Source organism: Mastigoproctus giganteus, chromosome 8 (genome assembly GCF_048544385.1).
Source record: "Mastigoproctus giganteus isolate SK-2022 chromosome 8, ASM4854438v1, whole genome shotgun sequence".
In the NCBI taxonomy this organism is placed as follows: domain Eukaryota; kingdom Metazoa; phylum Arthropoda; class Arachnida; order Uropygi; family Thelyphonidae; genus Mastigoproctus; species Mastigoproctus giganteus.
The window spans coordinates 208404139-208431627 of NC_143582.1; the positions used below are offsets into that span (position 1 = coordinate 208404139).

A 27489-nucleotide genomic window follows, 5' to 3' on the forward strand; every position below is an offset into this window, starting at 1 on the left:
CCTCTATGACATTAGCAAAGAGTCTTGCATCTTCTCTGTTCAAACAAACTCTAACTTTACGAAACAAGTTCCTTCTGCCTGCAAGTACAGCTCGCATGTTGAGAAAAAATTTTTATTTGTGATGAACTAAACAATGAGCACATTTCCCAGAGTTTTCTTCTAACTTTCTTCTAATTTATATGAAAATTATTATCAGGGAAAATCTGAATAAACTGTACTGTACATTCTATAGATTATTCTACATGATTTTTCATAACTTTGAAAAACCATGTAGAATAACTTTGACTTGAGCAGTTTTGTTAAAATCAAGAATGTTTAAATTGCATTGATACTATATAACCCCAGGGGCTCACATCTGGTGAGTATGGGCTTGGCAAACCCAGGGTCCTGAGCTGGATATCATCATTCTTCTCTTTCTTGGTGATTCCTCTCTCTCTCTCTCTCTCTCTCTCTCTCTCTCTCTCTCTCTCTCTCTCTCTCTCTCTCTCTCTCTCGGTAGCTAGGAAATTTTTTTTTTTTTTTTTTTGGCTGGTGCAGCATAAGCCTCAGGTTTCCTTGTACCATATGGCTAATAATAATAATAATAATAATAAAGTGTTGTTTAATTAAAACATAGAACCTTTATTGCTTCACCATGCAAAAGAGTTGGACAGACAACTTGAGTAGTTGAGACCCGCAATTAGCAGATCTTGACTCAAGTTGTCTGTCCAACTGTCTGATAAAGTTTTGAGACTTTAGGACCTCCCCGTATTTTTTTACACTGTCTGCAAAAGAGACTGAAAACTTTTGGAAAAGATCAGTAGATTTCTCTTTTATGTTTCCTATTCATTTATTTTTGATAAGTTCAATCAATTTTCACATGTAAATAATTCAGAAAATATAATATTATATAACAGATTTTTTTTTTTTTTTTTAATTCTAAATTTGAAACTACATACCACTTCATTTATTTTAGCAATCAGTTGATCTGCTTCATTATTAGAAAACTTAAAGAGCTCAAGTATTGTAGGCTTATTTAGTTCATGTTCATGAAGATAAGATTCAGCTTTGGTGATATCTAGGGGTAAGGATGTTTTTCGATACTGAATTTCCTGTGCTCCAATTACATTGTCCAGCTAAAAATAAAATTTGGCATGAATGGATAAAATTAATAACAGAAACAACATAGTCATAGTTAAAAATGAGATTATCAACCTGTTATCACCACATAAATGGTAAAAATTATAACTGAATCTGAAAATATGAAGTGATAAGAAAAAACATAAACACAGAAAGCAAAAACCAACAGTTGCCAGAAAAGATGGTACTTTGGCATATTAATTATGTATTTATGTGTATACAAGGTATATCAAAAGTACTGATTCAGAGGAAGATTTCATCATTTATCTTAACAAGTCAAAAGGTTGCTTCACTCCCTTCTGCCTTGTGTCACACAAACCTGAATTATACATTTTTATATTTTAATTTTTTTTTAGTGGGGAAACCTCCCACACCCCATTCTTCAGCATTTTTGATTCATTTTCCATTAATACAAAGAGTTTTTAACTGCCTTCAGTTGTCCATGCAAAAAACATAGTGACGTTAAGTCAACACCAACCTTAGATAATGTTTTGTTTATTGTCATATTAAAAGCCAATTACACAGGAAACTGTGTTCATTGAAAAATGAAGTTATATACTCCTTTGTTTGAAACACTCCTGACATTACAGCGAGGCTACATTTTGTATTTGATTACACTTTACTATCCCAATACATACCTTACATCTACCTAAGCAACTCCATGTATTCAAACTCCTTTGTTTGAATACATGTGAATCCATGGAATATATGCTTTTGATCCAGCTCTGTCATCTGCGATGTGTTCACAAATCAAACATTTCTTCCTTATTTCCATTACATGTAGTCTTGTGATATAAAAGTAGTCTTTCATATCTTTAATTTATTATTTTCATATTTTTCAATAATTGCTTTGTTTTCTTTGATATTCAAGATCATACTGCTTCTTACTCAAGATCTTTTCTTTTCTTCTCAGTCTTTCTGATACGATCTTTCTCTTTTCTATTACTGCCATTATTAACAATATTGCTAATTGCTGTAGAAACTTTTGAAAAAAATTGAATTGTTGCCTTGAGACATGTAGAATTCTAAAAATTAAAAGCACTATAAATATTAATTTATATATATAAAAATTTAAAGACTAAAAAATTAAGAATTTGTAAAAGCATCTTTGAGATACACCTGCCAATCACTTTGTTGTAGTATGATGCAACAGCAGTTAGCCCACTTGAGACAGACCTGTCAATCACTTTGTTGTAGTATGACACAATAGCAGTTAGCCCCACCTTGCGGAAAGCAAAAAGTGTGCACGTGAAAAAGCAAAATATTCTTTTATATATAGATTTAATTTTTTTTAGATTATTTTTTGTTCAATTCTGACACTTATTTATATGAAATGTCTACTGTTCACAATAAGGCTGTGAGTTTAACAGTATGGAACTCCATCTCACACTGCAGGCAGTGTGCAATTGTTGGATAAAATACTGACTCTTAAATGGAGAATGTAGCCAATGAGAATGGGCCCCCCCATTGGCTTGATCTGCACTACTAGACTTTTTTCCTTTAAGGATATCCCAAATCTGGATAATTTAAGTTAGACAATTTCTCATATTACAAAGCTATTCAAGTGGTGATTATTAGACAGGTATCTAAAAAGAATAAAGAAAACAGCAGTAATGACAAGAAATGAAATGAAACCAAACTGAAAATAAGAGTACATGCTTAATATAAAAAGTAACAATTAAAATCAAAATAGTTCTACGATGTAACTAAAATCAATATTATTAAATGGTGATAAAAGCAAATCAACTGCATTATCTAATTAATTTATAAATACAACAAAGATGAGGGGCTCACATCTGGTGAGTATGGGCTTGGCACACCCAGGGTCCTGAGCTGGATATCATCATTCTTCTTTTTCTTGGTGATTCCATTCTACTTCTCTCTCTCTCTCTCTCTCTCAGGTAGAAAGATGAAAAAACGAAGCTAGAAAGATGGGCAAAGAAGACACTCCATGACAGACACTACAATGATCTCCATCAAGATCACATAGATAAAATTGCTTCCAATGCATGGCTCACGAGTGGGACGGTCTTCCCCGAGACTGAAGGATTTATGCCCGCCATCCAAAACCAGGTAATCAACACCAGGAACTATAGAAAATACATCGGCAAGGAACCTGGAGTGTCCGATGACACATGTCGATGATGCCACCTGGCCTCAGAAATGATCTAACACATCACTGCGGGATGCAAGGTGATCACCCAGACTGAGTACACTCATAGAAATGATCAGGTAGTCAGGATAATACATCAAAAGCTAGCAAGGAAATACTAGATGGTTGAAGAAAGTGTACTGTACTACAAGTATAAACCCCAGGCAGTACTAGAGACCCCAAACCACAAGCTGTACTGGGACCATGCCATAATAACGGATGGGACAATCCCACACAACAGAACGGACATAACCCTTGTGGACAAGAAGAAAAAGGCTGCCTATCTGATTGACATAGTGGTACCCAACACTGGCAACCTGCAGAAAATCCACAGGGAAAAAATCAGGAAGTACACGAACCTAAGACAGGAGATCAAAGAGATATGGCATATGCAACAAGTAACGACCATCTCGATCATCGTGTCAACCAAAGGTATGGTGCCAAAGACCCTACATAACAGCCTAACAGCAATAGGTCTCCCAGCGAATACGTACAAGGAACTCCAGAAAGTCGCAATCCTGACCATTTGTAGGATAGTCAGAGAGTTCCTCGACCAACAGTAACACTAGACATAACAACAACCACCCTGTTTACTTGGTAGCAATACCCGTCATGAGGTGGAACCCCCAATCAGGGAGAAAGAATATAATAATAATAATAATAATAATAATAATATTTAGTATTTATTTATTTATTAACCCACTCTAGAATTCAGTTCTGTTTATTTTTATATGTCAGAAATCAAATTATTATTATATTTTTACCTCTTGAAAATTCTTGAAAAATGTAACCATTACTGATATCAGAACTTGGAATTCTGAAATTTTAGTCTGTAACTGTTGATGTAGTTTGTGCATTTCTTCAACAACTTGTTGTTGATCAACTTGAGCTTCCCCTTTTCGAGACAGCACTTCACTCTTCTTAATATGTGATTCAATTTCTGTCTGGATTTTCTGCAAATCAAAAATTACCATATTTAAATAGAATACCAAGTAAAAAAATGTATACACTAAATACTGATATGAAATAACATTAAACTTTGAAATTCTTTCTATTAAATAAAATTTTCATTTTCCATTACTTCATAAACTATCACACTGCTAGTTCATAAAGAAGCAAATAGTCATTGTATTAATTTGATTTGTACCAAATTATTTTAGAAGACATAACAATTAGAGATAATCTAATCTTAAATATAATCTTAATGTTATGCAAATAGCAATACATAACAATTCATGATAAAAAAACAAAGAAACTAATTTTCATTAGTTTCCTGACCAAAACCACCAGCAAAGATGGTTAATTAACAGAGAATAAAGAATGGTTATAAACAACTACTTTTTGAATAAACTGGGGTTTCATGGTTGAAGTTTGAGATGAATAATTACATTATCTCTTCATGTAAGCTTTAAAATATGCTAAACTTTTTCCTATGATGAAAAGGAGGTCTTACACTGAAACTCTTCTCCCTCACAAGAAGTTATCTCCAAACTACATTACTTCAAATGTTAAATTAAAAGAGTGCTGTTTATTTAAAGCATATTTATGCTAAACTTATGCTAAACATAAGACTGCTTTAAAAAACTCAATTGATATTAAGATACTAATGATACTACGATACTAATGATATTAAGATACTAAAGATATTAAGAGTAGGAGACCGGCGGAATTACTTAACAAGTACAGGTCACTGATGAAAAAAAGCCGTGAATTAGGGTTGAATTTGAAAGTGTCTGCAATTCTGCCCAGACACGATAGGAGGGAGTATATGATGGGAGCCCTGTCGATCAATTCAGCCCTGGAAAGATTGTGCAGTGCTCAAGGGGTAGAATTTTTTTCAGCCTGGTCTGTACTTGTTAACAGGAGAGACTGCTTCTACAGGGATGGGATACACTTAAATAGAAACGGTGTAAGAATGTTTGCTGATGCTATCAAGGCAGTGTTAGGTGGGTCGGAAAACTGCTAGATTGGGGGGGATACAAGGACTAATAGATTAATAGTAGCCACTGGCAGAGGAGAAAGTGATTCTTGCACTCCTTCTATTGGAATGAGCAGCAGCCTGGAAAATAAGATGCAGGATATTTCAGAGACTGCTGGGAATCATGGGGGTACAAGTGAACACATGGGTTGTGTTAGGGTGGCTAAGAGGAAGAGCAGGTGCATGTATACTTGCATGTACACCAATGCTAGGAGTTTAGTAAATAAATTTGATGAATTTGAGGTATTTCTCAAAACATCAAAGGCAGATATTGTTGGGATTTCAGAGACGTGGTGTCACACAGATATAAGGAATGCAGAACTGGAATTTGGGGAGTACAATGTCTACAGAAAGGATAGACAGGATAGGAAGGGAGGAGGGGTTATGCTATTAGTTAAGAAACACATAAAATCCAAGGAAGTGAAGCCAGTCGACATTGCTGGACAGTGCAGTGTCGAGTCAGTTTGGTGTGACATAAGCATTGGGAGATCAAAATTGAGAGTAGGAGTGTGCTATAGGCCTAATGACTCTGATGAGTATAATAAGAAACTGTACAGAGAAATAGAGTGGGCCAGTAAATCAGAGAGTCTTATAATGGGAGATTTTAATTTCCCAGATATTGATTGGAATTTGGGGGCTGGTCACTCACACACTAGCAAGGCTTTTGTGGATTTATTGGATGATTGTTTTCTACATCAGCATGTTCGGGAGGCAACTAGAGGGAATAATACTCTTGATTTGATTATCAGTAGTGATTCTTCATGCATTAAGAATCTGCAGATAAATGAACCACTAGGTGGCAGTGATCACAGTGTTCTGAAGTGGGAGTTACTCAAAGAGGTAACTACCATTAGGGGTAAAGGGAAGGGGTATTGCTTTCATAAAGGCGACTACAATGGACTGAGACAGTATTTAAATTCTATACAGTGCGATCAACTGATGATGTTACCAACAGAAAATTCAAAATGGGAAGCATTCAAAGAACTTATCTTGGAAGCTACTAGGCTTTACATACCAACTAAGAAATATTGTTCAAGGTTTAGGCCTAAATGGATGTCAGATGAACTAATGAGGCATATGGCAGAGAAGAAAAATGCATGGGATACATACAAATTAACACGTGACACAGAAGCCTATGATAGATACAAGTTGATCTGTAACCAAGTTACAAAGGAGGTTAGGCAGGCGAAGGCAGATTACGAGAGATCCTTGGCAAGGGATGCGAAGAAAAACAGCAAAGAGTTCTTTACTTATGTAAACTCTAGAAGGAAGGGGATGAATCAGATTGGTCCACTTGATATCGATGCGTCAACTGTTGATGACCCTGCTCAGGTAGCTAACAAACTAAATGAATATTTTGCATCGACATTCACACATGAGGAGTTATTCAGCGAAGGGAATGCCAGAGGTGTACTCAACTCTTGCAGTAAGCTAAAGAATCTTGTAATAACTGAGAGTAAAGTGGAGGAGAAATTGTTGAAGATAAACACAAGAAAGGCACCTGGGGTGGATGGGATCTATCCAGTTATATTAAAGGAGGCAGCAAAGGAAGTAAGCAAACCCTTAGCCATAATTATGAGAGCTTCCTTGGACTCAGGGGAGGTACCGATGGACTGGAGATGTTCAAATGTGACCCCAATTCACAAGGGAGGATCAAAGGCTGACACAAGTAATTATAGACCTGAGAGTTTAATTTTTCTGTTCCCGGAAAATTAATGGAGGCACTGGTTAAAGAAGCACTGCAGGATCATCTAGAGAAGACTTCAGTTATAGCTTGGACACAGCATGGTTTTGTTAAGGGGAAGTCTTGCCTGACCAATTTGATTGGATACTATGATGCAGTCACAAAAGAACTGGATGCAGGGAATAACTTTGATATTATATACTTGGATCTTAGAAAGGCTTTTGATACTGTTGCACATGGAAGACTGCTGCACAAATTGGAGCAGTGTGGCATTGGAGGCAAATTGCTGCTATGGATAAAGGGGTGGTTGAGGGGGAGAAGACAGAGAGTGGTAATTAATGGACACTGCTCATCATGGACTAATGTTATTAGTGGAGTCCCTCAGGGTTCAGTATTGGGTCCTTTATTGTTTTCTGTATTTATAAATGATATTGATGATGGTATATCAAGCTAATGTCCAAGTTTGCAGACGATACGAAGGTTGGCAGGGTTGTCAAGGACACTACTGACACTATACTGCTGCAACAGGATCTGGAAAGGTTGAGCAGATGGGCTGAGAGGTGGCAAATGAAGTTTAACATTAACAAATGTAAAGTACTACATATGGGAAACAGCAACCCCAGAGCAACGTATCAACTCTGTGGTACTACACCGACAGTGGTGGAGAATGAAAGGGACCTGGGGGGGTGGTTGTGCAGGCAGATATGAAGTTCTCTGAGCAGTGCAGATGGGCTGCAAGAGTAGCTCATGATGTACTGTCAATGATATATAGGAATTTTTCTAGCAGGGATAAGGAGGTGATTATTCCCTTGTATAAGGCAATGGTCAGGCCACACTTGTATACAGGTCTGGAGGCCTCATTTCAAGAAGGATGTAGAGCTGCTGGAACGAGTACAGAGAAGGGCAACAAGATTAGTGAATGGAACAAAGGGGTGCTCTTACGAAGAAGGCTTAAGTTTTGCGAATTACAGTGTCTGGAGACTAGGCACCAGCGAGGTGATCTGATACAGGTGTACAAAGCCTTGAATGGTTTGAGCATGCTCAATGCTGATGGGATTCTTCCTCTTGCTCAGAATAATCACCTGAGAGGGCATAAATTCAAATTGAGGAAAGACAGATGTAGGATGGATGTGCGGAAATTTGCCTTTAGCTAGCGGGTGGTTGGTAGGTGGAACAGACTTCCATCCCTTGTCGTGGAAGTTGATAGCCTAAATAAGTTTAAGGCTCAGCTAGACAGGTATTTCAAACGAACAGAGGAGTGAAGTGGAAGTGGTTATTTTTTATTTATTTATTTTACTTTATTTTTTTTTTTGGTTGATGCTGCATAAGCTTGCTTTCTTGCATCAAATGCCTCTATTAATGCTAATGTTAATGATAATTAGCATTAGCACAATGCTAATGCTAATGCTAATGCTAATATACAAATACAGTTAGAGAGAAAATGATGTACCTGCAGTGAAATTCCTAATATTTACTGGTATGAATCAGTTGAATAATATGAATAATAATAGAAATCATCAACGATGTACTTTTATGAAAAATTGTGCAGAATACACAGTTATGTTCACATTTAATTTACATTTCATATCACCTACAGAGAGATCTCAAAATCTATGTATAGTGCCCTTCATGTTGCCCTTTGTTCTCCACACATTGATTCATGTGCGTGCTCTTTTAGATATTTTCTTTCTTGTTCAAAGATGATGATTACAAAAGCAATTCCTGATGACTCTGGAAATCTTCAATACTCTTTATCTGCTGCTAGGAAATGATCTTCTTCACAATCCCTCAAAGTGAATTACAGAATGCTATCAAATTTGGGCTTTAAGGGTGTTAGGTCTTATCAAGTTCATGTTAACATCATTTTTTACTGATGTTTGGTTGGTTTGTTGTTTGGTTGGTTTTTTTTATGAGCATTAGCAACTAAGGCCATATTGCTCCGGGATATGCGGTGGTCATTCCTTGACCTTTCCGCATCCTCCGTATGTGGTGGTGACGGGCTCGAACCCCGGTCTAATCAAGAAGCGTGTGCTACGCACTGCTGCTGCTGCTCCTTCCCACCTGGCTATGGAGGCGCCATTTTTTACTGAAGAATTAAGATATTCACTGCAAGAGCAAAGTGCATCAGTGCACCATCTTGTGAAGAATACATCGTTGAACCAGTACAGCCTTTTGTAATAGAATAAAACAACATTTCTTTTTCCTGTGATGAGAAAAAGGTCTTACACTGAAACTCTTCACCCTCACAAGAAGTTGTCTCCAAATCACATTACAAGATGATGATTACAAAAGCAATTCCTGATGACTCTGGAAGTCTTCAATACTCTTTATCTGCTGCTAGTAAATGTTCTTCTTGCTAATGCTAATACTTCAAATGTTGCTTTTCACAACTTTCATTACTTCTTCACAACTGGGTCGTCATGTCTGCAATACCAGGGTACCTGCCTACTCACCAAAGATAGGCCAATAGCTTTGAAATGGTGCTGTCTGGGTAGTGGTACTCACTGAGAATAAGTAACAATAGTCTTCTCTATTAGTGAAGCATTACTTATTCGAGGTAGTGCAATGTCATGGCAACTCGTTGTAAAGGAAGAGCACAATATGAGAAACAGAGCAAATAATGCCTACTACAACAACTACCATCATAGTTTCTTAAGAGTTGTCTATGGTATATCTACACCGATATTATATAGATATTAAACTCTTAACGTATTATGCCTTGTGCATTTAGTTATTTTCAAATATTGAATAAAAAGACTGCTGTTTATTTAAAGTAGCACTACTTAAGATATTAAAATACTGAATTGCCACATATAATTATTGGTATTTTTAATTACAGTATGTGTGATATTGTCATCATCATGAATTTTGAAATATCACTAATGGATTGTGAGTGTTGGATTAGGGAAAAGGAACAAAAAATTAAAAAAAAAAAAGTAAATAAGAGATTCTGTCATTTTAACAGACACTTATTCTAGTAACTACATAATTGTGAGGCAAGCTTTTTTTAAGAACATGTTGAAATAAGTATTAGCTGTTTTCTTACAACTGAAATAACAAAGGTTGGATTAAGTTTATTCAATATATAAGTATATGTGTACACCAATGCTAGGAGTTTAGTAAATAAATTTGATGAATTTGAGGTATTGCTCAAAACATCAAAGGCAGATATTGTGGGGATTTCAGAGACGTGGTGTCACACAGATATAAGAAATGCAGAACTGGAATTTGGGGAGTACAATGTCTACAGAAAGGATAGACAGGATAGGAAGGGAGGAGGGGTTATGCTATTAGTTAAAAAACACATAAAATCCAAGGAAGTGAAGCCAGTCGACATCGCTGGACAGTGCAGTGTCGAGTCAGATTGGTGTGACAAAAGCATTGGGAGATCAAAATTGAGAGTAGGAGTGTGCTATAGGCCTAATGACTCTGATGAGTATAATAAGAAACTGTTCGGAGAAATAGAGTGGGCCAGTAAATCAGAGAGTCTTATAATGGGGGATTTTAATTTCCCAGATATTGACTGGAATTTGGGGGCTGGTCACTCACACAGTAGCAAGGCTTTTGTGGATTTATTGGATGATTGTTTTCTACATCAGCATGTTCGGGAGGCAACTAGAGGGAGTAATACTCTTGATTTGATTATCAGTAGTGATTCTTCATGCATTAAGAATCTGCAGATAAATGAACCACTTGGTGGCAGTGATCACAGTGTGCTGAAGTGGGAGTTACTCAAAGAGGTAACTACCATTAGGGGTAAAGGGAAGGGGTATTGCTTTCGTAAAGGCGACTACAATGGACTGAGACAGTATTTAAATTCTATACAGTGGGATCAACTGATGATATTGCCAACAGCAAATTCAAAATGGGAAGCATTCAAAGAACTTATCATGGAAGCTACTAGGCTTTACATACCAACTAAGAAATATTGTTCAAGGTTTAGGCCTAAATGGTTGTCAGATGAACTAATGAGGCATATGGCAGAGAAGAAAAATGCATGGGATACATACAAATTAACACGTGACACGGACGCCTATGATAGATACAAGTTGATCTGTAACCAAGTTACAAAGGAGGTTAGACAGGCGAAGGCAGATTACGAGAGATCCTTGGCAAGGGATGCGAAGAAAAACAGCAAAGAGTTCTTTACTTATGTAAACTCTAGAAGGAAGGGGATGAATCAGATTGGTCCACTTGAGATCGATGGGTCAACTGTTGATGACCCTGCTCGGGTAGCTAACAAACTAAATGAATATTTTGCATTGACATTCACACATGAGGAGTTATTCAGCGAGGGGAATGCCAGAGGTGTATTCAATTCTAGCAGTAAGCTAGAGAATCTTGTAATAACTGAGAGCAAAGTGGAGGAGAAATTGTTGAAGATAAACACAAGAAAGGCACCTGGGGTGGATGGGATCTATCCAGTTATATTAAAGGAGGCAGCAAAGGAGGTAAGCAAACCCTTAGCCATAATTATGAGAGCTTCCTTGGACTCAGGGGAGGTACCCATTGACTGGAGATGTGCAAATGTGACCCCAATTCACAAAGGGGGATCAAAGGCTGACACAAGTAATTATAGACCTGTGAGTTTAACTTCTGTTCCCGGAAAATTAATGGAGGCACTGGTGAAAGAAGCACTGCAGGATCATCTAGACAAGACTTCAGTTATAGCTAGGACACAGCATGGTTTTGTTAAGGGGAAGTCTTGCCTGACCAATTTGATTGGATACTATGATGCAGTCACAAAAGAACTGGATGCAGGGAATAACTTTGATATTATATACTTGGATCTTAGAAAGGCTTTTGATACTGTTGCACATGGAAGACTGCTGCACAAATTGGAGCAGTGTGGCATTGGAGGCAAGTTGCTGCTATGGATAAAGGGGTGGTTGAGGGGGAGAAGACAGAGAGTGGTAATCAATGGACACTGCTCATCGTGGACTAATGTTATTAGTGGAGTCCCTCAGGGTTCAGTATTGGGGCCTTTATTGTTTTCTGTATTTATAAATGATATTGATGATGGTATATCAGGCTTAATGTCCAAGTTTGCAGACGATACGAAGGTTGGCAGGGTTGTCAAGGACACTACTGACACTATGCTGCTGCAACAGGATTTGGAAAGGTTGAGCAGATGGGCTTCGAGGTGGCAAATGAAGTTTAACATTGACAAATGTAAAGTACTACATATGGGAAACAGCAACCCCAGAGCAACGTATCAACTCTGTGGTACTACACTGACAGTGGTAGAGAATGAAAGGGACCTGGGGGTGGTGGTGCAGGCAGATATGAAGTTCTCTGAGCAGTGCAGACGAGCTGCAAGAGTAGCTCATGGTGTATTGTCAATGATATATAGGAATTTTTCTAGCAGGGATAAGGAGGTGATTATTCCCTTGTATAAGGCAATGGTCAGGCCACACCTAGAGTACTGTATACAGGCCTGGAGGCCTCATTTCAGGAAGGATGTAGAGCTGCTGGAACGAGTACAGAGAAGGGCAACTAGATTGGTGAATGGGACAAAGGGGTTCTCTTACGAAGAAAGGCTTAAGTTTTGCAAATTACAGTGTCTGGAAACTAGGCACCAGCGGGGTGATCTGATAGAGGTGTACAAAGCCTTGAATGGTTTGAGCATGCTCAATGCTGATGGGATTCTTCCTCTAGCTCAGAAAAATCACCTGAGAGGGCATAAATTCAAATTGAGGAAAGACAGATGTAGGATAGATGTGCGGAAATTTGCCTTTAGCCAGCGGGTGGTTGGTGGGTGGAACAGACTTCCATCCCTTGTCGTGGAAGTTGATAGCCTAAATAAGTTTAAGGCTCAGCTGGACAGGTATTTCGAACGAACAGAGGGGTGAAGTGGAAGTGGTTATTTTTATTTATTTATGTTACTTTTTTTTTTTTTTTTTTGGTTGATGCTGCATAAGCTTGCTTTCTTGCATCAAATGCCTCTACTAATGCTAATGCTAATGCTAATATAAAAAGCACATAATTCTGAAACCTTTTAAACTTATTACAGTAGAATGCTTTGTTCAGCCATTATCTTAAAAAGTATATAATGAATAAAAAAAACAGAATGCACTGTGATGAAGCATAACATGTTTAGACATTAGCATTAGTAGAGGCATACGATGCAAGAAAGCAAGCTTATGCAGCTCACTCACTTGTAGTAGTCTATTAATGTCAGTTGATAATAAAGATGTGTTTTCATATTTCATCATATTTCAAATTGTCAGAGTGCACCAAACAATCTATGCCTGTTAAAATTTGCTTTAAAATTGAAAAAAACTGCAAGAAGTGAAACAGTTGATTTTTTTTTTAAAATAGCATATGGGGACTCTGCAATGGGCCATACACAAGTTTTTTATTGGTATTTTTCATATTGGTATTGGAATGGGTGTTTAAGGGCACAAGGGCAGCTGAGGCTAAAATGTGCCAGTTCCTATATTATCATTCTACAATAATATAATAATATTATTGTTTAATAATTTATAATATTTGGTCCAGTTTGGCATCAGAGGAATTCATATATATGTATTTGTTTACGGAAGGTATACAGTTCAATAGATTAGCACTATTTCCAATGATGTGTGTAAGTGATAAAGGTTCTTGAAATCATGACTTAGAGTGGAAAGTATTTTTTCTGAAATGGGAATAGTACATACAATCTAAGAGTATATAACTGACTGTAAGCGGTGATATACAATGTATGCATCGAGGTGGGTCATCCCTCATGAGAAGAAACATATTGTGGGGGTGGTTTATATATTTATTACTTGTTTTCTTTGTCTTTATTTACTTTATTATATTATTTATTATTAATATTCTTACTATACCCCACTTTGCGTCTGCCTTGTGTGTATTTCACACAAGAATTCCGGTTCTGAAGGAGTTCCTATATTAGTGCACTCCTCCTTTGGATTTTGCTGTGAGTTCAGAAATGACCAAACACTATTTGCATTAAGTTAAATACAATTAGTTTATTATACATATTTACAAATAAAAAAATCTAGCAAATCATTACACATTATTCACTTGATACAAGTACATGGCATGGATTACGTTCCTGGTCATTAGGCTTTCCTATCCATCATCTTCTTCTTACTATTGGGCCACTAACACTCTCCTGCAATCAGTTTAACTTAACTCTTTCTTAAATACAATTGACATTTTATTTATTATTCATACTTATCTAGCACAATCCTACATTCTTCTTCATGGTTAATACAATTCTTCTTCTGGAATTTAATGTCCTCTTTACAAATTATTCTAGGCTAGTCTCGCCCTAACACAACCCAATTAACCATTAATGAAATATACGTTGGTTTATTTATTTCTTGATTCTCTCAGGTAAATTTCAGCATTTAGCAACTAATTGCACCACTTCTCTACTTCAGTAACATTATATAAGTTAACATACAACTCTAACAGCTCTATTGATTAACCCTTCCAAAAGGTTTTTATTCTACATTCATTAAAGTTAGGCAGATGAAACGTAACTATGAACTGCCCTCTTATTTAACAATCCTTATGACATTTCTGCACTTATCTATAGAATAAGTATTGAATCAACTATATGCATCCCAAAAGAATTCCCTTTAACTATTATCTATCTTTAGCTACAGTCTTTTGTACTACCTAATGGTACATATGCCGTTCAGCACTTACTTCTGGCGAGCTGAATTCCTCAGCTAATACTAGGATTGGTCTTTGACTTTCTGCTCTGCATTGGGGTCCACCATCAGTCTGAGATCGCTTTTTTTCAGCTTCAAAACTGTTAACATTTGCCAGGGATACTATTCGCTTCGCCGATCACTCCTGGTGTCATATCTTTCTTCGCTGTGCCTGATCATTCAGTAGGAGTCGCTTCCCTTTACTTTATTTCTCTCTGTAGGCTGCAGGACAGTCCGGTGTTCTTCCGTAAGCATTATCTCGCTGTTCTCCTAAATATATCTCTCAGTGGACATTTTTGGACTTCTATGTCCCATCTCGAGAAAGTTCCCTTTATTGTAACTTATCTATACTTTACTAAAGCTATCAGAACTTAGTCAACTCACAATAACTGGTTCTACTGGTGGATCACTTCCGGGGACTGTTTCCCGAGCCTACCTCTCTGAAAAAAACTTTCATCACCCCTTCTAAAATATACCTCTCCGAAAAACTTTCATCACTGCTCCGAAAAAACTCTTATCACTCCTCCGAAAAAACTTTTATCACACCTCCAAAAAAACTTTTATCACTCTCTTTTCGTGCGCTCTTCCCTTTTTATTTCCCAAAATTTCGTAATGCCCTCCTTTCCTCAACCAATCATTTCTATCTGACCATCATCATCTCCATTCTCATGTGCCTCGACCCATGACAGGAAGGTCGAGCTCCTTCCAGTGTAGAAAGGAGACTTCCGGTTTCCAGAAATTTCTCGAACTTTCTAGTAAGATGACCGGAAATTCCGTCAGCTCAGAATCTTTCCAGAACCATCCAGAAAACAACTGCGTCCATTTACTTGATTCATCTCGCCTTATTATAAAATGACCACGCCCGCTCTGTTAACGGTAAACCAGGACCGCTCCCCACTGGTACCCCTATTGTAATCTCTGGAGCACTCCATCCCTTGCCATTCTATCAATTGACCGCCCACTGTTCTGTTTCGCTATCTTCGCTTGCTCTTTTCGGGTAGTGGGCGCTGATCCTATGTCTTTTTCTAATGTTTATTTTCACAGTATTTTTGCTCTTACATTAACTATAGCCTCCACTTAATTTAATTCCATTAACATGAGACTCACTATCTTAAATATTTGTGACTTTAAGTGTTTTCTTGTAAGGTTTACAATATCACTCTATCTAGCGTTCTTTCTTTAATCATATTGATATTTAATTTAACTTGTAAGACTTTGTGTCTTACAATATGGATTGGTTGTATAAGTCCTATCCTGTCTTGCTAGTACAATTTCTTCCTGTCTGTTTTGGCCGAAGTTGGAAATCCATAAGCTGGTTACTCTTTGTTTCAGAGCAATTTGTTATTCCTTTGTGACTTACATATTTCTGACCACTGAAATGAACAGTGGTCAGAAATATAACTGACTGTATGCGGTGATATACAATATATGCATCGAAGTGGGTCATCCCTCATGAGAAGAAACGTGGATTAGTTGTGTATGTCCTATCCTGTCTTGATAGTACAATTTCTTCCTGTCTTTTTTGGCTGAAGTTGTAAATCCATAAGCTGGTTACTCTTTGTTTCATAGCAATTTGTTATTCCTTTGTGACTTACATATTTCTGACCACTGAAATGAACAGACGTTTTTTATATGATTCAAATAATCCATATATGGTACTTGGTAAATTTCTGGTGTTTTACTGTTTGGCTGCCTGATCTGCTCTCTCATTACCTGTGATACCAGAATGCCCTGGAATCCAGCAAAACTTCACTGAATGATTTTTATTCTGTAGATGGTTTAAACAGGAAAAGATTTGTATCATGATGGGATGCAATACTGAAAATTTCTTGTCCAGTGCAGATACTGCACTCATGGAATGAGCATATATTACATTGCTAGTGTTGTGGAAAGTGTTAATATTTTCTGAGGCTAAGGTTAATTTAATTGCATATAATTCTGTAGTATAATTGCTACATTCAACCACTAGTGATATGGGGACTGTAAAAGAAAGAAAGACAGCCGTGACACCAATGGCAGAGCCTACTTGTGAGCCATCTGTATATATTAGACAGCTTTGTGTATTGTTGAGGGCATGTCCTTTATATAGTTGTTTAATATTTTCATTTGCCAGGGATTTCCTTCTGCATTGTTGAAAATAGGTATCACAGTGAAGGAGATTTACAGACCAGGGTGGTTTAGGTACATTGGTCTCTTGAAGCATATTGTCATAATTAATAGTCCAGGTGTGAAGCAAATTTTTTAGTCTAATACCAGTAGGTCTATTTTCAGTCGGTTTATTATTATAGAATGCTGCCCATTCAGGGTTGGAAAGCAACAGTCGAACAGGTTGGCCTGGAAGGCTTTGAATTTTGGCTGCATAACTGAAAAGCAGCATTTTCCTTCTAAGATGAAGTGGAGGTTCATGAGCCTAGGGCAGTGCAGAGGGCACTGCTTTTGGAAATTTAAAAATTGGCCTTGCAGAAATGTTTCCAAGAGTGGGAAAATAAGTGTTTTGTCTCAGAATGATAGTTGGGATAAGTGATAGTTGGATACTGAACTGATAGTTGGTTATTGTTTGTTATTTGGTTTTTAGGAGCATTAGCAACTAAGGCCATATTGCTCCGGGGGGGATATGCAGTGGTCATTCCCTGACTCTTCCGCATCCTCCATATTTGGTGGGACTGATAGTTGGGATGAGTGTTTTGTCTCAGAAGGATTAAGAATGAGGCCAAGTCACCCACCCTGTAGGCATGCTTATTCTTCCGCTTAATCTTCCGCTTATTCTCAATTAGACAGCATGAATCAGAGCTAAAATGCTCAATAAATTTCATTCCTGTGATCACGACATACAGTCGAAAAGCATTGTCAGCTTCAGGAAGGAAAATCGTTTTGAATATTTCGTTAGATTCTTTTTAATATTTTTAATTGCATTAAATTGATTTAATTGTGTTAAATTGATTTTAATTGTGTTAAATTGGTTTTTAATTATTTGTTACTCTAATGTAAGTTTTTCAATTTTTTCATTTTAATTTCTGGAGAATATCACACAGAAGTGTTCTACGTACTATATTGAGGTAAACGCCTCTTATTATTTTACAAAGCTCATTCTCAATATATTGCAGCAGTCTGGATAGTTTTAGAACTGATCTCATACATTTCAACATACAGAAAAACTAAAAATAGAATTAACAAAATTTATGAAAAAACTGTTTTAATTACTAATTAAATTTTTAATTATCATTAACCCAAAAAAAACAGGAGCAGGCATATCACATATTTTATACACCAAATAATTTTTTGTTTTTAAGGTAAAAGGCGAAAAAATAGTTGAAAACACTTTAAAACTCTAATAATGACAATATTCTTATCAATAAAATTATTTACTAACTATCCCAATTCTGATGCTCGGCAGCATGACACAAGTGAAATCAAAGCCAGAACCTTTACAGAAACTAAACATAAAAGCAGCAAGGTTTATGCACACTATACACAAACACAGAAATGTAAAGATTTTTTGTAATTATATTGTTCTAATTAAAAATTAATTAATGATGGAGACTGAAAATGAATATCACATCTAAACAATACTAAGGAATACTTTTTTCGTTTTTATTTTTGGTGTACAAAATGCAGAATGCATACCCACTGAGGGGTAAGAAGAAGTGCATCAGCTGATCTGTTTTGAAGGCATTAGCAGAAGTAAAACAATTACTTCATTACTAAAACTATTATAACATAATACTAATATTATTAACAGTTAAGATGAACTTACCTTAAATTTAGAAAGCACAGTATCTACATGCTTTTCTATAAATGCAACGATTGCTTCAGCCTTATACATTTCTTTTGGAATAATTGGATAAAGTTCATTTTCCATTTTTTTTAAAGAATCATTGATCTGAAAAAATGTTTAAAAGAAACTCTTAAAATCATTTAGTTTCCAGATACAATACTCTCTAATAGCTAAGCTTAAGCATTTATGAATAAGGTATGAACACTACTTTTACCAAACATGCTCAAAGTTTTGTAAATTTAAAGAAACATTATGATGTCAAAAGAAGGGCTTTATGCATAAAAGAGATGGAAAATTTCTTATTCAGCATTACTAACAGCATGTATACCTATTAATAACATATCCCTCTCTCTCCTATATTACCCCAGGGGCTCACATCTGGTGAGTATGGGCTTGGCACACCCAGGGTCCTGAGCTGGATATCATGATCATTCTTCTCTGCTTGGTAATTCCCTTCTACTTTTGACTCTCTCTCTCTCTCTCTCTCTCTCTCTCTCTCTCTCTCTCTCTCTCTCTCTCTCTCTCAGGGTAACTCAAGAATTTTTTTTTGGTTGGTGCAGTATAAGCCTCAGGCTTCCTTGCACCATATTGCTGCTAATAATAATAATAATAATAATTGGGCCATGATGGCCCAGTGGTTACAATACTGGACAACCATCCTAATGGACCTGGATTTGAGTACCGCCTTGGCGGAAGCAAACGCAGCTCCATCACGCTGGGAGACTGGTATAATAATAGTAATAAATTAGAATAATAATAATAAATAAATTAATAGTAATAAAAATTAATAAATAAATAAACATCATGAAAGTTGCCCCAAGGGGCCTATCTACCCCAATGTCGGAGTGACAGCTAAGGCAGATTGTGGCGCCATCTGGCATCTCTCCCAAGAACTACCACTGGACAAAAGGTGAAGCTAAAAAGGTCCACCTCCATAGATGGATGATGTCGCAGAGAAATATTAATCATATTGCATCAAGTTTGGTGCAGGATAAAGTCACTTGCGTTTGGGCCTTAGGTAGAGGGGTCGGTTGGAAAAATCAGAGACGGTCTCCCAAGGAAGACAGTGGAGCGAGTGGCACTGTCCCCTGTATGGCTACCACAAGAGAAGGACAAGACCATCCAGTCCCACCAGCTGGAAGTGCTTCCTGTGCAAATGCGCTAGTGACCACCCACGAAGGGAGAGAACGCCAATGCATGAAGTGTAGCATCAAAATGAATACGTACATCATGTAAGCATACTACGAAATAACGAAGCTGGAGACCGATATGACAACTTACAGGGCGAGACTACATACCAAGTGGCTGGAACGATTCCCGGATATTCAGGTCACCAAACAGCGAATAGTGGACCAGAGAAGGACCATCGTCATGAAAAACCTGATAGCTCCTGCAATCTTGGAAAAAATCAAGCAGAATGTGAGCAATCAATTACAAAGGACAAAGAATATGGAACCAGAGGAGGAAGAACATACCACCACTGAACCAGAGGAGGAAGAGCAAGAAGAAATACAACCCACAGCAGCTGAAGTGGAAAGAGATGAGGTCATGATATCTAGAATAGAGGACGAGTGGAAGAAGGCCCTAACAGAATTCGAAGGAGTGGACCCCAAAGACTCACATGATACTGAAGCAGAGGCCAAATAGATCCTTGTGGAGAGTCACAGACTACCTCAATTGGCACATAATACCCCTTACCTCTACAGCAATGGTGCAACACTGGAGGCCATCCACACAGCCGTGTATTGTGCTGTAGTAGCAGCTACAAGGATTAATGGAAGAGAAGCAAGAGACCAGCAGCAGAAGAACCGAAAACAGAAGGAACCATCAGCTTGGGAAAGAAGATTGCAGTAGAAGATAGAAGAATTAAGAATCAAGATAGGCCAATTGAGCCAGTACCAACGGGGCAATACGAGTAAGAATTTAATTGGAAAAGTGAAGAGCATCCTCAAGAGAGACAGTGTCCACAGCAAACATGAGACAAAAAATCAGAGAACAGAAGAGTACTTAGACACATTGAAGCAGAACCTTCTTACACTCAGCAAGAGACTATGCCGATACAAAGAGAGTTCCCAGAGGAAAATAAACAACCGAATCATCAATGAGAACCAAAGAGGCTTCTACAGGAATCTCAGAGAAGGGAATGGACCACCTGAGAAGAAGACAATTGAGGAGTTCTGGGGAAACATATGGAGCAGGGAAGTAAGACATAACAGCCGAGCCATCTAGATAGAACTAGAATGCAAGAAAACAAAGGGCATACAAGGAATGAGAGGGTGGGAGATTTGGAAAGAAGAAGTAAAACAGACTCTCACAACTGGTGAACTCCAGGAATAGATAATGTCCACAACTATTGATACAAGAATCTCACTTGCACACAAAGGCACCTGGCACGGCAGTTCACCAAATGATAAGGCACCCAGAGACAATCCCAAAGTTTCTCACTTAAGGAATCACATATCTGAAGCCTAAAGATGAAGATACAAGAAACCCAGCAAAATATAAGCCAATCACCTGCCTCCCAACAATGTACAAGATCCTGACCAGCCGCATAACCAGGAAGACTAGGATGCAAGTAGCAATTAAGCATAGATGTTGCGGTTGTGGAGCAAGCCTACAAGAAGCATTGCAACATGTACACAGCCTACATCAATTACTGCAAGGCCTTCGACTCCGTGCCTCATAGCTGGCTACTAGAGGCACTGAACATGTACAACGTTGATCTGATAGTGACAAACTTTCTAGGAAAAAAGATGGCAAAATGGAGTACCACCATTAAGTACAACCATAACCACCCAGTTGAGGTTGCAATTACCATTATTAAATTAAATTCAAGCTACAAGCTCCTTCAATACGAAACTCTCGAAACTCCCATAATAGAATGGTGCTGGCTTAACACCCTTGATGTCATCAATACCAAACTTCCGGTTTCCCTTTCCCCAATTTGGAATCTTGCATGTATTAAAATACCACATGTTCAGCAAAACATTTCAGGTACTTAAAGTTCACGTCGATTCTCTATTCTTCCTTTCCTTAGTGCCAACTGAAGATGTTTTTAACGAAAGTCCATCATTCACGACTATTGGCCTTATTCTAATTTAAACATAACTTTACAGTTTTGTGTTTTAAAACTGATAACTAGAGGATGACGTGGTGCACCTCTTCCTCCTCTGAGCTTAATTTTAATTTTTAATTTTTAACCCAAGATTTTTAACTTATGATTTTAGTTTTTAATCTGAGGCCTTCCCAAAACCCCTTTTTTATATAATTCATGCAACTAAACGGATCATGAGGTGAGTGCCAGTTTTATTTAAGTTTTGACTAAAGTGCATATTTTCCGTATTATTATTGAATTAATAAAATAATGAAATATTAAAAATTATAAATTATTATTATTATTGAAATAATTAAATTATTTCATTAGTGCAATGAAATATTAATGAAATAATTGTGACATTAGGTGGAGTTGTGTTTTATGCAAGTTTGGGCTGTCATTTATCTTTGATGGGCATGCCAGTTAACAGTGAAGCAAATACCTGAAGAAATGCTTCCATTGAAAAATGTATTTGGTACTTCTGGTCAGCCCCTTGCTATACAAGGGTGAGTACTTGTTTCTCACCCTTGTATATCTTTCTAGCTTGTTTGTACCTCCTAGTTGGGGGGACTCATCACTTAAGTTGAGTGGAGTATACCACTTGTCTATCTTCCTTATGGCCTGCTGATGTGTGTTTCTGGAAGTAACCTTTCAGGTCAACTATCTTCTGTTGCTCAATGAGGTCTATCAGACCCCTTCCTCCTTATTTCCGGGCAACTGTCAGTCTCTCCACAGCACATTTCGGGTGGTGTTGGCAGCTCTTGGTCATCATTGTCCTTGTCTTTCTCATGATATCCTTCAGCTCGGTGTTAGTCCAATCTATGACCCCGAAGGAGTATGTTAGCACTGGGACTGCATAGGTGTTTATGGCTTTAACTGTGTTCCCTCCATTCAGCTTTGCTTTCAGCAGGTTTCTGCGTCTCTGATGGTATTTTTCGGTCAGGCAGAACTTAATTTCCTTCTGCTGTAACTGCTGAGCCTGCATCATCCCCAAGTATTTGTAGGCCTCTCCCTCTGCCATTGCTTCGATCTCTTTACCAGTCTGCAGCTGGTAGTTTCAGTTGACTAATTTTCCCTGGTGCAATCTGTGAGTCTTGTATTTGTCTAGACCAAATTCCACCTAATATCATTGCTGAATTCTTCAGTGATCTGGAGGTGCTTCTCAGTTCCCGTGTAGAGCTTGATGTCATCCATGTACATCAGGTGGGTGAGGGCGTACAGGTTCTCCCTTCCTTCTTTGAGGTTATATCCGTACTTGCTATTGTTGAGCATGGCGGATAGTGGGTTAAGTGCTAGGCAGAACCACAATGGACTCAGGGCATCTCTCTGAAAGATTCCTCTCCTGATAGGGATTGGCCTGGTTGTGATGTTTTTGACCTTAATGGTGGTACTCCATTTTGCCATTGTTTCTCCTAGGAAGTTTGTCACTATCGGATTGACTTTGTACATGTTCAGCGCCTCTAGTAGCCAGCTATGAGGTACGGAGTCAAAGACCTTGTGGTAATCGATGTAGGCTGTACATGTTGCAAAATGTTTTGTAGGCTTGCTCCATAACTGCAGCATCTATACTTAATTGCTCCTCGCATCCTTTTCTCAACTGCTTGCATCCTTTCTGCAGTTCAGCCATTATGTTCTGGCTCTCCAGTGGTCTGATATCTTCCTGATTATGCAATTGGTCAGGATCTTGTACACTGTTGGGAGGTAGGTGATTGGCCTATATTTCACCGGGTTTCTTTTATCTTCATCTTTAGGCTTCAGATATGTGATTTCTTGAGTGAGAAACTTCAGAATTGTCTCTGGGTGCCTTATTATTATTATTATTATTATTATTATTATTCTTATTATTATTATTATTCCTGAATTCAGAAACTACCATAAATGCTTCTGGTAGTTTCTGAATTGCACCACCAGAATCAAGAAACTACCAAAGCATTTCCATAATTCTTTAGAGAATAATGGAAATTCTTCTGATAGTTTTTTATAATTATTATTTAGAACTAAATAATTATAAATAATAAAACACAGTCCAACACTTCATTCCTACTAATGACTACAACTAGAATTATGATGCTTATTTTATTAAATCGCTCCAATTGTTATAAAATGTTAGCAACAATTTTTCAGCAAAAAGAAATTTAAACTAATTACTCAATTTTACAATAAAACTTACCTTATTTCTATCTTTCACAATTTGTTCCCATTGTATTTTCTGCTCTCTTCCAGCTGATAGATAATTCTGCCATTCAGCCCAAGCATTGGATAATGTGTATTGCCGAGTGAGGAAATGATCCAATAAAGTTTCTACACAGAGAACTGCACGGTTTATATCAAGGTATGGATCATTTATCTAAGAATGAAATGAACATTAACAACAATAAAAGCTCTGATAGAAAATATCTACATATAACAAATGTAATACCATTCAACAAATTTGAAAGGTAATAAATTTTTTCTATTAAGTAATCTTTAATATCCTCATTTCTTCAATATAAAGGGATTATGTATATGCATCTAAGAACACTTTAAGAGGGGGGGGGGGAAATGCTGATAATGATTTGTAAAATGAAATAGATCAAGTTTTTGGCATAAGCTCTTATATTAAATATAAGAAGGTGAAAAAGAATGTACTGGCACAACAATATGATATTAACACAATCAATTAGTAAGGGATTATTTTTCTGGAAACTGAGAGTACAGATAAGCATTAGCATTAATAGAAGCATATGATGCAAGAAAGCAAACTTATACAGCATCAGCCAACACAAAAATTCCCATTTCACCGATCCTTTGAATTCATTCCAAATGTTTGTCTAGTTTTTCCTTGAATTTTAATCTATCAACTTATAAAACAACAGATAGAAGTTTGTTTCAGCAATAAACCACCTGCTGGCTAAAGGAAAATTTCTGCACATCTATTCTATAATTGTCTTTCCTCAATTTGAATTTATGGCCCCTCAAGTGTGTAATCTGAGCAAGAGGAAGAATCCCCGTGCAGATAGGCTGCCAGAGCAGGTCATGGAGTCTTGTCAATGATATATAGGAATTTTTCTAGCAAAGACAAGTAGGTGATTATCCCTCTGTATAAGGCAATGGTCAGGTCACACCTTGAGTACTGTGTACAGGTCTGGAGGCCTCATTTTAGGAAGGATGTAGAGTTGCTAGAACGAGTGCAGAGAAGGGCAACAAGATTGGCGAAAGGAACAAAAAGGTGCTCTTACCAAGAGAGGCTTAAATTCTGCAAGTTGCAGCATCTGGAGACTAGGCAGTGACCTGATACACCTCAATCAGACCACTGCGAGGTGATCTGATTGAGGTGTATAAGGCCATGAATGGTTTGAGCAGGCTCAATGCTGATGGGATTCTTTTGCTTGCTCAGAGTAAGAACCTGAGGGGGCATAGATTCAAACTGAGGAAAGACAGTTGAGAATAGATGTGTGGAAGTTTTCCTTTAGCCAATGTGGGTAGTTGATTGCTGGAACAGACTTCCATCTGTTGTAGAAGTTGATAGCTTTATTAAATAAGTAGCTGAACTAGACAAATATTTGGAGTGACCGGATGAGTGAAATGGGAAGTTTTTTTTTTTTTTTTTTTGTCTGATGCTGTATAAGCTTGCATTCTTGCATCATATGCCTCAACTAATGCCATAAGCATTGAGGTTGCTCAAACCATTCAAGGCCTTATACACCTCAATCAGATCACCTCGCAGGCACCTAGTCTCCAGGTGCTGCAATTTGCACAACTTAAGCCTTTCTTGGTAAGAGCAACCCTTTGTTTCCCTCACCAATCTCATTGCCCTTCTCTGTACTCATTCCAACAGCTCTACATCCTTCCTAAAATGCAGCCTCCAGAACTATACACAGTACTCAAGGTGTGGCCTGACCAAGAGTACATTGCCTTATACAAAGGGATAATCACCTCCTTATATCTGCTAGAAAAATTCCTGTATATCATTGACAAGACTGCCATGAAGGACATTGACAAGACCCCTCTTTATATAGTCTCCTGAACCTGTGTTGATCCCCAGCAAGTGTTATGTTAATCTCAAAGCACCAAAATGTCCAGTTTCCACTGAATGATAGATTACATCCAAGGTATTACAAGACACATGGAGATATATGAGGTACTACATGAAAGTAATAAGAATGTATTTAAAAATAAGTGTTTATTTAGTCTTTAAGAGGCATTATTTAAAGAATAGCAAGTGAAGTTGAAAAAAATGGCACTTCCATCTGAGATAAATACATTAATATAAACCCATCCCTCAGAGTATTTTTGAAAGTCAATAAAGACTGGAACGGGATGGCTAGGTTTTGCAGCATAATAAATATTGTTCTTGTTAATGATGAAGCAAACCTGTATTGTTCATGGGTTTACAAACAATGTAGTTATTTACAAAATTTATTCTTTGTTTGCCTATCATCTCCAATACATGCCTAACATTTTGTGTAACTGGCTGGAAATAATCCAGCATTACTAAGTATATGGAAGCATTCAAAATATTCATTAAACTTACTGAATACTTTGGAGATTGTATTCATTAAGAATACAATCTTCAAAGAAGATTAAGAAGATTGTATGACTTGATCTGAAATCGAAAACCATCTACCTGACAAATTCATATTTACTAAATTGATCAACTGTCTTTTTTTCCAATTTGCCATTTTGCCATTAAATTTGAAATTCTATTGAGATGCCCTTTAAACTAAGTAAAATTATATTTCATAATATGTGAAAATATAATGGTAACATTTTTTTATAAATTAATACCTTTCGAGCATCTTCAATGAAGTTCTTTCCCTTCATTTTGAGTTGTAAACACTCTTGTTGTGTGGATAACCATCTCTCTTCCAAATGTTTTGCTCCACTATCAGAAATTGTTTCTTTATTCCTCAGTTCAGCCTCAAGGCTGTCCATTTCATTAGCCAGCTAAAAACATATAAGCATACAGATTCAAAGAATTAACCACAACAAATAAAGTAAAATTCTCTGCATACATTCATGGAAATAAATTTCATAAGCAATAATTAGTATGAAATCAAATTACAATAATGACCACATATCCTGACCCTTAACTTGAAACCTTCCTCAGTGATAACCTATAAAATTAAACTGTAAATTATGTGATACATTACATGGAAAACTAATAATAATAATAAAAAAAAAAAAAGAATAAAAGAATAATAAAAATGTCTTTAAACAGGCACATTACTAGTATATTATTGACATGGATAAAGGGTGGTCACATGTCACTTGTGTGCCTTCTGACTTTGTCCAAGCCAGTGACAGTTTGTTCATTAAGAGAATGCCAATTTAAGGATATTCTTGTTATTCTTTATTCTTTTTCACTTTGATGTAATTAGATTACTATATATCATGTAATTTACTGGTTAATATTATAACTTAACATCACTGAGGAAGATTCCAAGATTTTTAACTTAATTTAATACTAGTTATCTCTTATTAAACTTATTTCTACAAATTCATTTATAGAAGTGTTGTTATTTCTATATTTATTATTATAGTCATATTATCATGCCATTTAACAACCATATTAGATCTCTTAACCATGATATAAATCAAACAAAAATTCAGTAACAAAACCTATGCTGATATTATGGAAGTTTCCTTACATCTACCTCAGCATTTGAGATCTGGCTTTAATTTATAGCTACATATTATTTTGAGATAACACACGGGATATCTGTTAAATGAAGTCCACAGGGCAGTTGTGTTTATTCATTTATATACTGTATGGTCAATTGGAGCCACATGAGTGCAAATACATAATGGAAAGATTTTTTTATTTAATTATTTTAGTCAGTATATGTGTCCATTAGGGGCACAATATATTGGCTAGGCTAAAAATCCCAAGCTGCATATGGAACTCATGTACAGAAAAATTATTTGTTGCTTTCAGCAGTATATGAAATACACAAGGTAAGGGTATACTGACCTTAGTGAAATCAGCAACCACTGCATCAGAGCCTCTCACAAGCTCAATTACTACAATATAAAGGCAT

The 27489-nt window shown here is 36.9% G+C and overlaps 1 protein-coding gene across 1 annotated transcript in view; it reads right to left on the reverse strand.

Moving 5' to 3' along the window:
- LOC150082232 (uncharacterized) overlaps positions 1 to 27489 on the reverse strand; it is a 1008282-nt gene that overhangs the window by 927351 nt on the left and 53442 nt on the right. Inside the window, exons 11-15 of the mRNA XM_090379191.1 lie at positions 26237 to 26395; positions 23640 to 23816; positions 18355 to 18480; positions 4036 to 4224; positions 939 to 1115 (exon numbers count right to left, since the gene is read on the reverse strand). Of these exons, the coding sequence (XP_090235317.1) occupies positions 939 to 1115; positions 4036 to 4224; positions 18355 to 18480; positions 23640 to 23816; positions 26237 to 26395 (828 nt within the window). The remainder of the gene's footprint in view (positions 1 to 938; positions 1116 to 4035; positions 4225 to 18354; positions 18481 to 23639; positions 23817 to 26236; positions 26396 to 27489) is intronic.